General features: G+C 35.5%; 1 protein-coding gene across 1 annotated transcript; it reads right to left on the bottom strand.

Annotated features, from left to right (window-relative positions):
• Positions 1 to 14,645, bottom strand: pdcd6 (programmed cell death 6). The gene is made up of 6 exons (XM_052596498.1): positions 14,461 to 14,645; positions 11,743 to 11,804; positions 4,590 to 4,634; positions 3,921 to 4,079; positions 3,583 to 3,692; positions 1 to 690 (listed from the first exon to the last, which is right to left on the bottom strand). The coding sequence occupies exons 1-6, from the start codon at positions 14,541 to 14,543 to the stop codon at positions 592 to 594; spliced, it is 558 nt and encodes a 185-aa protein (XP_052452458.1). The 5' UTR covers positions 14,544 to 14,645; the 3' UTR covers positions 1 to 591.
• Between the last annotated feature and the right edge of the window lie 384 nt (positions 14,646 to 15,029).

Here is a 15,029-nt window from a genome sequence, read left to right as displayed (position 1 = left end):
TTTTGAAATGTTCCAGTTTTTAATAAAACAGTTATCTTTTTTTTTTTTTTTAACAGTTGTAAGGCAACATGCATGAAAAAGGCATACAAAAGCATATGTACCTCCTTCCTAAATAAAAGGTTGAATTACGTTGTGCAGATTAAAAATATAATTCATTACAAATATATGGAAGAGCTGACAGTCAATCCAAAGAAAAGGATCTTATGGCGAAACACAACCTGCTCTCACAGTGTTTCATTGTAAACATGAATTCAGCCAAATAAAGAAACATTAGTTCATGCTTCGACATTAAGGAGGTTTATCAAAAGCATGCAACGGAGTCGTAATATGATTTTCACAATGTCAACATCCCTTAAACACAGAGTGAGAGTGAAATCACAATTCTTTCAATAATGGTTAAGATCATAAAGAAATATGATACGACTACTAACAGACGAACAGGCAGACACAGACAGAATGAAGAGTCATGAAGATCCCGTCCCGTGTCGTCCTGTAGAGGGTAGTGTTGACTAGTCTCTGCTGCAGACCGCACGGGGAGGGACATTTGGTGTTTGGCACAGGAGAGTGCAGGCGTGCTTGTGCTGTGCTGTGCTATACCACGTTGAAGACCATTGAGAGATACTGCTCGTATGACACCTGGATCCAGCCGTCCTGATCTGTGTCATATCGCCGGAACACGTCAGTTAACCTCTGTTCAAAAGAAAATACACAATCAGTATTAGCTGTACATCACCTCATAATGATTGACCTTTCCAAACCCATAGACTTTTGTTCATAAGTTGAACACTGTTCAGGTCACGCTTTTACATTTAATTACAATGAATGGGACCTCAAGATTTTTTAACTTCAGTAAAAACAAAAGCACCATGAAAATATAGAAATAAAAATGTATGTGTGTCATTTATGTGTCACAGTTAATTACAAATCTTCTGAAGTCCAATTATAGCTTTATTAGGAACAGGTCAAAATGTAGGTTTATTCACTGAAAATCTTGGCCTCCAGTAAACTGAACCACTTTTAACTGGAACACTAAATCAGTGAGCTTAATTCAAGAACCAGCTCAGACCGATTCATGAACAAATGGTCTGTAATCTGTAACCACATAAAAATAATTTTACCCCAGTTATGCACAAAAGCTATTTCAGTTTGCAATAAAAACATAGTGGGCCCTATTTTAACGATCTGAATGGTCTAAACGGGTGACAAATCTCTTAATGAGTAATGGGTGTTTTAAACAGGGTTTCCACCACTGATCTAATATAGACTATATAGATCACTGGTTTCCACTCCAATTTCCAAATCTCTCAGTAGATTTCTGTAGAGCTTCTAGAAATGCTTCTAAATGGTGTAATTACTTCTTTTGTCCAGCAGAGCGCGTGTTTGTTGTTCACCACATTACAGTTATCAATGTATGTATATATCTTCGGTTTTTGTATATACTGTATTCTATATACAGTATCAATCAAAAGATGACACTTGAATGGGAAGTGTGTCCAAACTTTTGACTACACTGTACTCTTATATAGCTTACACATAAACAATATCGGCATCTATGAATATTGTTATTTTTTCAGGGGTTTTTTTCATTGATATTTTTGATAGAAAAATGAGTGAACATACAGATCTAAAAAAAAAAAAATGAAAATGAAAACAAGACACTTTTTTGTGCCCTCAAGAAACTATTCACATGTACATGGGAATTTTTTTAATGCTTATACAATTTCTAGTTTTATATAACCCATTTCCTTTGTGCATCACTGCAATCTTGCCATAAATAAAGTAATAGCATGGATGCACATAAATTGATAGAGATCTACTTGCTCAAAATTTGGCTTTCCTTATAGTAGCACCTCTAATATCAAGGCCTAATGTCCAATTTAACCTCTGCTGCGGTGGAAAAACCATGACACGAAATGGGCTGATGGCATAATATTGTTTCTAGTTCAAGAGTCGATAAAAAAGAAATTGTTATATATAAAAAAAAACACACACAAAAGGGGTTCAAATTGTGGCTTAGGGCAGTATGTCATATTTCAAATCAAGGCCTTAGGTCTCTTTAATGCATATTCTATTGTGGCCAAAAAAAAAAAAAACACTACAAAATGGGCTGATGGCACAATAGGTGCTAAGTGTAATGGTTTCTTGTGCACATAAGAGTCTGTATATTTTTTATTTTTGCAAGTGTCCTTGAGATATTGTGAGATGAAACAATCACTGAAGAATCACTAAACAGCTGCCACTTTTTCTATGATAAATGTATTTTCATTAAATTTTAAAAAATATATTATGAAAAAAAATACTAACACGCTCTTTAAATAACGAAGAAAAAATATTGCACCAGACTTTAGACCAGGTTTGAGTTGGTCTATGGTGCAGTCTATTTTCAGTTCAGTTCAAGAGATGCATTTGAAATGCATGTTATGATCATGTGTAATTGGTAAAGTATCTCACCTGACCACCTATGATTGGATCTCTGAAAACACATGCCTTTTTGTGCTATCAGAAACTTCCCACTTCTGAAGTTTTAATTATACATTTTTCATGTTCAAGTGTTTTGTTGTTGCTATGAACAGAAATCATGGTGGACAGCCTATTCATTTTTACTTCTTTCCTGGTGACATTAGAGATTAGAAGATACTTAGCCAATATCCAATGGGTTTTATATATAATATAGCATCCTAATTATGTGTAGCCATACAAATAACGATTATCTAATTTTTTATTTTTTATAAATGCTATTTTTGCTATTCAAACCGAATCTCAAAACACACTTGTAACCAATCAGCAGTAAGGGGTGTGTCTTGTAATGGTAGAGAGAAGAAGTGCTCAATTAGAGTGCACAGGAGGGATATTAGTTTGACCATAGATAGAGAGAAAAAAAAGAGGAAAATTAAAAAGAAGGGTGATAATCAAATATCGGAGCAGCTTGCCAGTGGTGGAAATAGGTGGAAATATTCCAATAGTGATGGAACAGGAAGCCCCTTTCAAGCCCCTTTCACACTACCAGGGTGTGACGTGTAATGTACGAGTCGAAAACGCTAGGCACGTTAACTTTCAATTAAGCTAGTGAACGATCTCAATCCAGTGACGTGTTTGCTTTCACACAGAAGGCGACCCGGTAATGTTCCAGCAATTTTCCAGGTCCAACGTGCAGTGTGAAAGGGGTTTTATATACATCAATAAACATGACTGTAAATGACAGAAGAAAGCAATGCAGAAAATTTTTAAAAACTTTACAATACTACGGCTTTCTCTCCTCCGCCATATTTAAAGTTTATGGCTCGCCCAACACAGAAACTCAGGTATCAAAATTATCTCCAAATTTCCCAGTTGTAAATTAGAAAGCCCATTCATGTCCAATTTCCTACTAGTTCAAACTTTGTGATTGTTTAAGCTTGACAGCCCCAGTATTTACTTACATTATATTAAAAAGAGTTGCCAGGTCATTGAAAATTCTCCTTTTTTGCTCCACAGAAGAAAGAAAATTACCGGATTGGAACAACCCAATGAATACCGGCCGATTTCTGGGTGAAACATCCCTTTACAGAAATGGCAAATGTTGCATCTAATGCAGATCATTACCTGTAGTACAATACAGCACTGAATGAAGTCATCAAAAGCCACTTGGCTCCTCTTCTGACGGTCAAATTTCTCTATCAGTGTGTTGTAGAACTGATCTGAAAGACGATAACCTGTGCAAAGAGAGAAGCATTTGAAGTTCAGTGTTTTCCTCAAGGGTGACGTTAATAATTTTCCATCAGTGGTTCCTTCAGTTTATTTGTCCTTCCTCTAATTGGTTTTGTGCATCAGTGCCCCTGCCTCTCGTTCCTGCAGGACTTTCTTTAAACACCTCACCAAAGGCATCTATCACCTCTGGCTTTCCATTTGTAGCAGTCAATAAGCAAGCATTACAAACTCACCGAAGCCGGTAAGAGCCTGTTTGAGCTCGTTCTTGTCGATAAACCCTGAGTTGTCCCTGTCGAAGGTGCGGAAGATGTTCTGCCAGTCTGTGATGTACTTCCAAACGCCGGCGAATTCATTGAAGTTAACCCCGCCTTTGTTCTCCCGATCAAACATAGCTGAAAAGAATGAATTGTGGGAAGCTTTGGTCACATCTAATCCTCAAATTCACACTTCGTTGACGTTTTATTGATGCTTGGATGTTACTTAGTATTATTAAGTGACTTGTCTATCAAAAACATGTATAATGTTAACAAAGATTGACGATGTTTGAGATGGTCAATTTTTTTTGGAAATGTATAGTTCACAATTGTTAAGTCATTTTGGTCATGTGTATCCACCTGAAATGTGCCGAAAGTGATCACCTTATACTGGAGGTAGGAATCATTACACATAGTCAATTATTATTGACTAAATTTCTCAAGAAAAGCTCAGCAGATTTCCACATTCTGAGCTACTTTTCAGGCAGATTACAGCTACATTTTTCCAGTTCGAGCTGAAACAACTGAACCTTTCTTAGCTAAGTGTGCTAACAGGAAACATTGCAGGTTGTCATGGAGCTCACAAACAAACAGAGGATAATGGGACATGGGAGGTTTTTGTGAAGGCAAGAAAATAACAATACTCACATATAATTGATCTGACAGTCACAGGGTTGAAAGGTGTCCATGTACCTTCGGATGATACAAAAACAGATAACGATATAAAATTAAATGATTAAAACATCAAGCAGAAGCTTGACATATGCCATCACTCCTGCAAGAAAAATGGTGTTACTCTATGTCATGTTCCAGTTAAAAACCAACATGAAATGATCTCCCCAAAAAACATTTAATTTTTGCAGTGTAACATATTATAAGCATATACAGTATAATGAAATAATGAAGAGCAGAAATTGATTTGAGATATGAAATACATCAAATCCTTATTTTTCATATTTGTGTCACTAAAAGTAAATATTTTGCTAATATTTCCATTTATTAGGTAGATGTTTGCCATTGCTTGATTATTTTTTGGAAGCCTGTTAAAACAAACTTTTTCCGCTGTGTGCTGTCTCTGACATCAATGGAGGTTTTATTCATTTACAATATATTTTTATATAATTTATATATATTATATAATATATTCTAGATGAATGAATGATCGTGATAGTGTAATATAATTGTGGTTACACCAGCAAACTTTAATGGGCCTCTGTTGCACAAATAAGAATTTAGAGTCACTTTATTAAGGATGTTCCAGTGCAGTATATGTATTTCCCTAATAATTAAACACATGCACTTACTAGGGTTCGAGTTAAGATTAGGGTTAGTTGGCTTAGGGTTACATTTATTACTATATTATGTACATGTAATGTGTAACAACGACACTGGAAAATAAACAATGTAAAAATGTGTCACTAAAATATTAATTGACAACATGTACTTACTATGGTTTAAGTTAAGAGTTCGGTTTTGCTTTGCATTAGTTACTTATAATGATGCATAATTACTCTTATTACTATTGTAGATATATGTAACAAGTATAACAAGGAACCAGGGTTACCAAAAGGTCCTGCACCTTTTGAAAGCACAACATTTTAACAAAAAAATGACGAACAAACTCTTAAGAATAAAACGCACTGAGCAACCATACACAGTAAAACCAGCAAAACTCATACTTCATATCATTTTAAGATAGCCAGAGGTAACAACATATTTTTTCCTTCTTTGTGGCATTATGGTCACAACACAAGGTAGTAAAAAAGACATTTCAGGTACGCTTCAATAGACACCCTTCTCTGACCTTGAGGAACACACTTTATCGTCTAAATAGGTCATTCCCTCATTCCAGCTCAGTGAACCCTCCTTTTCTGCTTTGGCTGATATAACACTATCATTTGTTTGAGCGGGCTTATCTTAGCACACCTACAACACACAGTGGGCGCGTTGGGGGAAACAACACCAGAAGACACAGGACTGAAACGTACAGCTGTGAAATAAAGCCATTCTTCTTGGCAATGCTGAGTCACGGCCTGACACACACTCACAGAGCCGCTATGAGAGAGAGGAAGGACTTGCACTGGTGATGTAGAATCAGGGAATAATCACGATGCTCCTCTAGTTGGTGGGATGGGGATAGTCAGAAGAACAGAATGGAAAAAAAAAACATTTGTAATGTTTTTTAAAAAAAGAGTGCGTTCCTGCCAAACAAGACCACCAAGGTCACCCTGACCATATTAGATAGGCTGTTGGAAATAGAGTGAATAACGTGGTGCCATCTTAGAGAGAGAACGGCTGCTAGTGGCAAGGACTGGAGAGGAGGCGGGTCTGAATTCAGGCACAAAGACGCCCCTATGTGCTGCACACTGGCTCCAGTCACAGCACTGCCTACTCCGGGAGGAATCATGGAAAAACAGCAACATTCACATCACTCCACTAGACAAGTACACAGAGGTCTGCCGCATACAACAACACTGCACATGTTAACACAAGGACTTCTTTTTAGATCATATTCGAGAGTCAAACACAGCTGATAAAACAGCATTTTATGTTTTCCGTTATGAGGCTAAGCTTGAAAAGGGTACTATATTATCCTAAATCCAAATGTTTGCTAGCCCAGCAAGCAGTGAGAGAATTATAAAAAATAAAAAAAAATACTGGATGTAAATATTTCTTATGGGTCACAAGACCGTATTTTGTATAAAAAGTAACTTTTTTTTTATTACAGAAGTTAATACTTTCATTCAGCAAAGGCTTATTAGACTGCTCAAAAGTGACATTTATGTGATAGAGATATTTATAATGTTCTTTTGAACTTTCTATTTATCAAAGAGTTCTTTAACCTGCTAACTGTCACTCACGTTTTTGAAGATAGACTTGAATGTGCATGATACAAACATAAATTTGTATAATTCATGACTGAAAACATTTTGTAACATGATTTTGATGTGCCATTTACATGGTAATGCAATGTCTGATTTTAAAATGGGTTTTGAAGGATGAATTTTGAGATTTTATGTTTTCAAGTGATATATAACTTCTGATGATTTCTAAAATGTGATAGAGAAAAAGGCAACGAGGAAGTCTTTTTTTTATACAAAGGTCAAAGCTCCTTTTGTAATGTAGATTTCTGAGGGTGCACTCTTGTCACAAATTCATCTATTACTTTTCCTACATAATTTTTAACAAAAAATATTGGTAAAATATATATTTGGGAGTCTTAGACCTTTCCAACGATATATAGTTTGTCAAGATTAGATTAAATTTGATTGTAATATAGTATAGTCAACGTAGGCGTCCCGTATTCGGGACGGGGTGACATTTAACAGGTTAAAAAAAGAAGCAGGATCAGTTTCCACAGTTTTAATCGCGACAACAGATTCAAACATTAACAAGAAATATTTCTTGAGCAGCAAATCAGCATTCGAGGGAAGTCAAAACTGTTATTATAAATTATAACAATATTACACAATATTACAGTTTTTACTGTAATTTTTATTTTAAATGAAATAAATGAAGCCTTGCTGAACTTAGGGGATTTTTTTCTTTCATAACATTTTCCCGACAAGACATATTGCTTTTATATTTTCATTTTGGAGGCCTAATGTGAGGAATTTTCTTCTTAAATGTCACTGTGTGTCATCACATGGAGATCTGAAAAAGGATAAACATCAGGGTTCCTATATAACCTTCTGATGATACATTTTCCTCAAAGGTCAAAATTGATAGATGTTAGAATAAGAGTGGTATTTTGACAGTTTGATTTGGATCATTAATTTTCCTCATATCAGTGAGGGTCAGACTTTCATTTTTAAAATTCAGTTTAAAATATGTAAAGTTGCATTTCTATATACAGTAACCGCCGACTTTCTTTTCAGGTGCACACTGATAAGTCTTAATTTAGGACTAGTAAACTCAATCTGAACTCTGACGCCATTAACACCACTAGCAACCCTGCAAACTATCCTAAAACAGGCAGCAGTGAAATAAGTGAAATAGTCCTATGAAAAAGTCAACCAAGGCTAAACATGCATAACCTTTCCCAGCCCTGACAGCGAGTTTGAATGCTTTCATTTCCATTTATGCTTTTGGAGCCAAATTAATTATGCCCTGGTCACAGGAGTGAAATGATAATGCAACGAGGCTGGAGCCAGTGAACTGAATGGTTGTGGCACAGTAAATCAAAGCTGCCCACTGCCACTGCTTCACTTACAGTAATGACCTCTGATATAAATCTATGTGAACAGCATTACTCCAGCAAACGCCTAGAGAAGCATCGGAGAAAATCAAGAGAGCGTAAATATGTTGAGCCAGCTAAACGACAGAGCTGAGAGGAGAGCACTTTTACTGGAAGACAATCAAATGAAATCAGACACCCTGAACAACAATAATAATAAGAGAGAGAGAGCGAAGACAGAGAAGACATAAAATAACAATTCAAAATGTAATTGTATAATAAAACTTGTATATTTTAATTAGTAAATATCTAGACTTTGAGTAAATACTGCGTAAAACGAGCATCGACTTGTCAATTCATGTTTCATTTGTCAACATAGTTGCTTTTTATGTATATCAGCATCTGTCATCCTGCTCAGTAGATATAGTTTTTCATGTATTAACAATGTTGGATATACACAGCAATATTTATCTACTAAGGTATTTATTATATTGGTTTATACATAAGCTAATTATTCTGAAGCCATGTTATGTGTGGAAGAAACGACTTAATAGATTTTTAACTTGCTTTAATATATTAACAAACATTAATATGGAGATATAAGGTTGAAAATTCTTGAATGATACATATACTGCCGTCATATAGAGCCATATTCAGCACATTAGCGCCGAGGTCAGATGTCTGGAGCAATTGATGTGTCTCTGAGGTGCATTCAGAGACTCAGAACAGAGTAATGGACTTCAGCAGTGCTGAAAGCATTAACACTTCTAATGTCTATACCCTCCCTTAAACCAGAGGTTTTACACTGTTTAACCAAAGAGGAAATTACATTTTACTTTTTTTTTTAATTTACAAACAACCTTACATTCCTAATAATTGTGACTTAAAGAGCCACACAGATGGGAAATCAAAAATTACCTGTATTACAGTGTATGATGTAGCTGTCCATCAGTGTAAACAATGTACAAAGTAATTATACCAAAAAGTACACGATTTATAAAGTTATTGACTTCTAAAGTAAGGAGTCGACACTGAATCGCTGAAACGAGTCGTTATAGATCTCAAATCTTTTGCCCATCTCTATGTACGTCACTAGGAGCACTTTGCATAATAATCTCCGCCTACCGTCTTGGGAGAAACAAAACTCTGACCAGCCCCACCCCCCACACAGACGCTCTGGTTGGTGTGATAGCATCATGTCGAGGAGACAGTGTGTTTTACTTTCACTGCCAAAGAATGAAGGTCAGAAGAACCAATGGCTAAAATTCATTTTTACCACAATACCAGAGCAGCACAACAAATCCCTTTTGTTGTGTTCACAACATTTCACTGATGACTGCTTTTCTAATCTCGGTGAGTACAAGGCGGGATTTTCAAAGCGTTTGGCCATAAAAGAGGGTTCATTACCAACTTTATTTAGAACAACGAGCATCTCGGAATCACAACGCGAAGTATGATTATGAAGTTATGTGTTTGTTTTCTCCCGAGCGTCTTATCAGTATGTGTGCTGTCTGCGCTGATCGTCATGTACAAACACGTCATTAAAATGAAGAGACATGAGAGAGATATCTATAGAAAGCTTGACATGTCTACTTTAAAACTAAACAAGTGCTGCTAACAGATATTCTGTGACAAAAGTAATCCATATGAAAACAACGCAATGTCTGTTTTTCATGTCTCCCTTCGTTATATCTAATGTGACCACTCCCCCGCGCTGAACGCACTATTCAGATTCAAACTGAAGCGCACGGCTTGAATACACACACACAGAAGAAAATAATTCACCCCAAACAGATGCTAACGCATAGTTTACCATGGAGGTGTGTGCGGAACAACCAATTAAACCTGACTATGTTAGTTGACCAATCAGAACACAGTATGCTACCGAAAGGTGGGGTTTAAGGAAACTGAATCTTTTGAACAGCTTCGTGCGAACCGTTTGGGGATCTCTGAGAATTGAGGTAATTTTAAAATGATATTTTGACAAAATGACAATGTTTTTTAACCTTGGATGGATTTAAACCTAATGTACAGGACGTATAAACAGTGATAGGAAGCTTAGAATTTTCATCTTACTGGCTCTTTAAGAAATAAAACCATGGAGGAGTCGTACACTATTGTTCAAAAGGTTAATTACATTGATCAAAAGTCAATTTTACAATGTGTAAGCCAAGTGCACTGATAGAAACAGATAAATGGTAGCAACATGTTCAATGGGTTTTGTCAGTTCAGTGTGTCAGCATCTGTTGGTGTTACTCGTTGCTTATTTATTTTTGCTGACTTGAACATATTGAAGCGCCATTTTTGAGGTTTTGGAATATATGAACAGTGACATACTGTAATTGGTTGCCCATTTACAATGGCCCGCATGTTCTGGTCTAAATTAGGATTTACAATATTTCCATTTCAAATAAATGCTGTTCATTTGAACTTTCTATTCATCAGAAAATTTAAGAACAGTGAAAAAATGTATCACAATTTTCACAAAAAAACATTTCATTATTATGAATGTTTTCAACATTCATAATAATAATAAATGTTTCTTGAGCACCAAATCAGCTTATAAGAATGATTTCTGAGTGACACTAAAGACTGGAGTAATGGCTCAAATACATGCAGCCTTGGTGAACATTAAAAAAAATAAAAATCATATTTTTAAATCTTACACCCCCCCAATCTCGCTCAGTTTTTCTCAATTGATTGTTGACTGCATTAATTAAAATAATTTTGTAAATGTTAAACATTATTCTTTGATTTGTCATTATCTATAATAACAGACCAATATTTGTTCCCCATAACTAGCCAGTCCCTATTGGTTTATTTAGGATAAATATTGCCCATTCTTGCGTAGTTTGTTTATTTGATGAATATTTCTAGAAATAGCTATCATTCCAATTTAAACTGTATTAAAAAAATATATGGTAAAGGTGGCATAAAAGGCAAACAAATCTTTAGAAAATTTGTAGAAAATAGCAAAATAATATTTTGTTTTACATTTTTAAGTTCCTTTTACAGATCATTTGTTGAAAAAAATAAAATAAAAGTAATGTTTAACTGCGTCAGGCAATATTTTGTACTCTATACATGGAAAACGCAGTGATAATTATTTGAAATTTCCAATAGTCATCTATAAACTTGTATCAATGCTGGTTATGGCTTGGTATTTCATGAACAAGAAACATTTAGCAATAACAAATCAATGTGGGCATTTATCATTTAGCAACAATACTGTGAACATCTTTATGCACATGGGGAACCATCTTTAAAGAGCATCATCAGAAAGAAACCAAGTGTAACAAAATAAAAAATAATATTTTCATATGGAAATATCAGTGTGGCACATGTAAATTGTGCTATTGGCAAAACAATAGTGTTGATAAAACCATCATATGACTGTTAAAGGAAAACACTTACTGTTTGTACAAGAAACATGTTTTTCTGCTTTAAGGAAACCTCGTTCCCTTTATTAATAGTCTGATATTCCATAATTAAAGTTGTTTGATGGAAACCCCACACAATAATTATACTTGAGGGCCTTTGCTGAACATTTATCTTTAAACTCAGTTGGAATACGTTTATTAATGACTTTAAAAAAGGAAGAAAATAAATAAAAATAAAACATACCATTTGATAATGCCTGCTGAAGCTCAGTGTCTGATATTGCCCCGCTCCTGTCTTTATCTACCCTGGAGGAAACAGAAAAATTATGAATTATTTGCTATCCAAAATAATGTAATTCATGTTTTTAAAAAGCTTTTGTTTTATAGTGAATGACTTAAACACCATAACAGTGTCTAGAACTGTAATGGGACAAATAGGAAAGATTGTCAAACGAAACTGAAAGTGAAAGCTTATATAGAGAATGATTTAGAGACCTTGTGTTTCAATTGTAACACTAAAAAAGGTCCATTCATTTACATCTAAACAGTTTTCTTTTCCTTTGAGTTTACATGTACCGCATTTTAGTAGCCAGATGATTGGTTCTTTTATATCCTCACATATTCATTCATTGGTTCACTGATGTTGTGAAGGCGCGGCCCCATGCTGACATTTTTATGATTCATTTCAGTCAAGACGTCAGCAATGGCTTTAAAAGAGGGAAAGTTTGTCTCACGCAGAGCCGGTTGGCTATTTCTGCTGTAGGGAGTGTCTTTTCCATTACACACATGCCATAAATCATAAAAAGGACACGTTTCCGTTACAGGCCTTCTGAGCTGAATTTAAGGGAATGTCATTCCATGTGGAAATGACATGTATTATTTGGTCTGTTTTGTAATAAAGAGATTATGGTAGGAAGGGATTGAGTTTTACAAAATCATGTGCTACATTATTATGAAACAAGCACGAAGCAATATGCCTTAGCACACCAACAAAACCCCTGTATTTCTAGGCAGCTACTGAAAAAAACCATAGAAAAACAGAAGTGACGGACTAGAGAGAGGCCTCCTCGATAATTTGGACACCTAAAACTTTGAAAGAGAATCTAGTCTAGGCCATAACCACATTAAACTGTGAAAGGAATGTGTTGTTAGCTTGTTTATCTAACAAGACCCTGCCCAACCAGGCAATATTTGAACTCGTGACTCTTATTCACACAAGGAATTTTGAAACAACCATCCACCTCAGTCAGGCTATGTGTAGTGAATTATGATAAGACATGGTTTGAGATCATTTGATCTAATTTACTAGCTGGACTGACTAAACCACAACTTCCATTTAATGAAAGCATGATCAGGAACATCTGGGTCACTTTTTCCTAAAAGGAAAATGGAAAAAAAACAAAACAGAAATTAAGTCTATATTTATCCCACTTTCACTGAGTTTAGAGTGACTGCCTTTGGTTTTCCCAATGTTTTGTAATTGTAGGCTGTCAGATTGAGCTTCCCCCCCTCAATTCTCTATTATATCACAGCGATCAGACCGAATAACAATCGTACCACTGTAAGTTTATGGGGTTTCAAACTGGGGTCCAGGGACCCTCAGGATGCCACAAGAGAATACTAGGAAACGTCTAAAGAAAAATGCTTTTAAAAAAAGTAAAAATAACTAAATAAATAAAACACTGAATTAATAAATTATGCACATAATACAACAGTAGGCTGCTATAGTGAACAGAAATGTAATAAACGTAACTTTAACGTATTTTACAAATAATACTTTACACATATATTTATAATATACATAAACTGTCTTTATACATATATATATATATATATATATATATATAATTATTTTTTTTTTCACATAGGATAGAGGGGTACCTCGCATGAAGAATATCATATTTAGGGGTCTCTCTTTTTATGTTTTTATTGAAAACCCAATCATTATAATAGAAAGCAACCTCTTGCTGGTTATATTTACTAAAAGTACCGATATTTTAATCCTGCCATAATACGACAAAGTTCACCTTGCATTTCAAGATTGTCTTGGAAACCCTTAAGTCATAAACAAACATACTCACATATGATTCATATGTAATGCACAGATCAACGCTGGTGACTCACTAGACATTCCCGAGTCATATGACCAAGGGACAATCCTTCATTTGATATTGAAAATATTAGAATATAACAGGAATGTTGCTGGGTTAAGTTGTTTGGGTTTTATATAGCCTATTTCTGCGTTTTGGCGGCAGTGTAATTCTATAAGGGGAGTTTAAACGAGTTCTCGAGTTCAAAACGAAAGTTGAACTACTTTTAACTTGACAAGGCATCTTAAAAACAGAAACGTAACGCTTGTAAACATTGACAACATAACGACGCGACGGTCCGATACGTCGTCGCCAGTATGTGTATATAAATCAATAATTAAACATAATAATAATAAATAGTGCACCTGAAACATAAGAAAATCGCGTCCCTTGTGAACGGCCCTTAAGATTCAGTCTTCTGCAGTATTACATAATTTATTACTAAAGACGAGTAACTTAGTTAAACCAAACCAACTCACTCTCTGCTCACTTATATACGTAAAAATAAGATCATGTGGCATTCGAAACTGATAAAAACGACGCACATGTGTAACGTTATTCGAATTCATCTCAAACGCTGAGTCGCAGTAGAAACTAAGTTAACGTGAACTGTGTTGAATGTCGTAATGATGAAAGACAAACGAGAAGAGTCTGCTATCAGCTGAAAAGCAATCGAAAAACGGCGGAAGTAACTGTTAACTACGAAACATTACAGACATTTGCTTATGCGAGCCATACAATCCTCTACTAGTTTCCCAATGCATTTCGTATCTACTTGTACGTGACTTGCAAGAACAAGCGAGCTCTTTCCTGCAGCGCTTGTCAAATCGACAGGCGTTCAAATGCGGAATCCGTGGCCGTGTTTCACTCACCTCTGAAATATATTCCATAAAAAGCCCTGATCCGGCGGCGCGTTGTTATAATGTGGTGGTCTATACTGATTATGGTAGGCCATATCCTCTGCTTGCCCCGCCAAAAGATAAAATGCGCTCTATGAGCAGCGAATTTCAACTTGCTTAAAATCTGACTCAAAAAAATTCTTCACGCAGAGGCGTGGCGTGTAACTCCCCACTTCCCATTAAAAATTAGCGAACGTCACGCGGGACCGCCCCCTTCGAATTCTCAGGGGACTTTCCGCTGTTTTGATTGGCTCGTCTCATGACAGCGCGGACAGTTTGCGCTAAATGGGCGGGGCCAACAGTCTGACAAATGGAAAATGTGAAATGTTCTTAAATGAAATATTTCTCTTTGACAGATTTTGACAGGATAAATGTATTTTCCCCACAAATAGCGAGGGTATTCATGCCCAAAGTGATAAATGTTATGGCGTTTGTAGGGTAGCATAATTTATTAGACATTCTGATTGTCACACAAATAAATAATTTATCAATGAGTCACTTTAAACCATAAACCATACGTTTGTAAAATCTAAAATGGGTTT

Source organism: Carassius gibelio, chromosome B24 (assembly GCF_023724105.1).
Source record: "Carassius gibelio isolate Cgi1373 ecotype wild population from Czech Republic chromosome B24, carGib1.2-hapl.c, whole genome shotgun sequence".
NCBI lineage: Eukaryota > Metazoa > Chordata > Actinopteri > Cypriniformes > Cyprinidae > Carassius > Carassius gibelio.
The sequence above is the reverse complement of the archived record's forward strand: the minus strand, read 5'-3'. Positions and strand labels throughout refer to the sequence as shown.

What these genes read in the sequence shown, in the direction of transcription:
- pdcd6 (XM_052596498.1), bottom strand. Translation starts at nt 14,543, where the DNA reads ATGGCCTACCATAATCAGTATAGACCACCACATTATAACAACGCGCCG. An exon ending in ACAGGCTCTTACCGGCTTCG is followed by an intron (nt 3,693 to 3,920) that starts GTGAGTTTGTAA and finishes CTCTTTGCACAG; the next exon opens with GTTATCGTCTTTCAGATCAG. An exon ending in AGTGCTGTATTGTACTACAG is followed by an intron (nt 691 to 3,582) that starts GTAATGATCTGC and finishes TCTTTTGAACAG; the next exon opens with AGGTTAACTGACGTGTTCCG.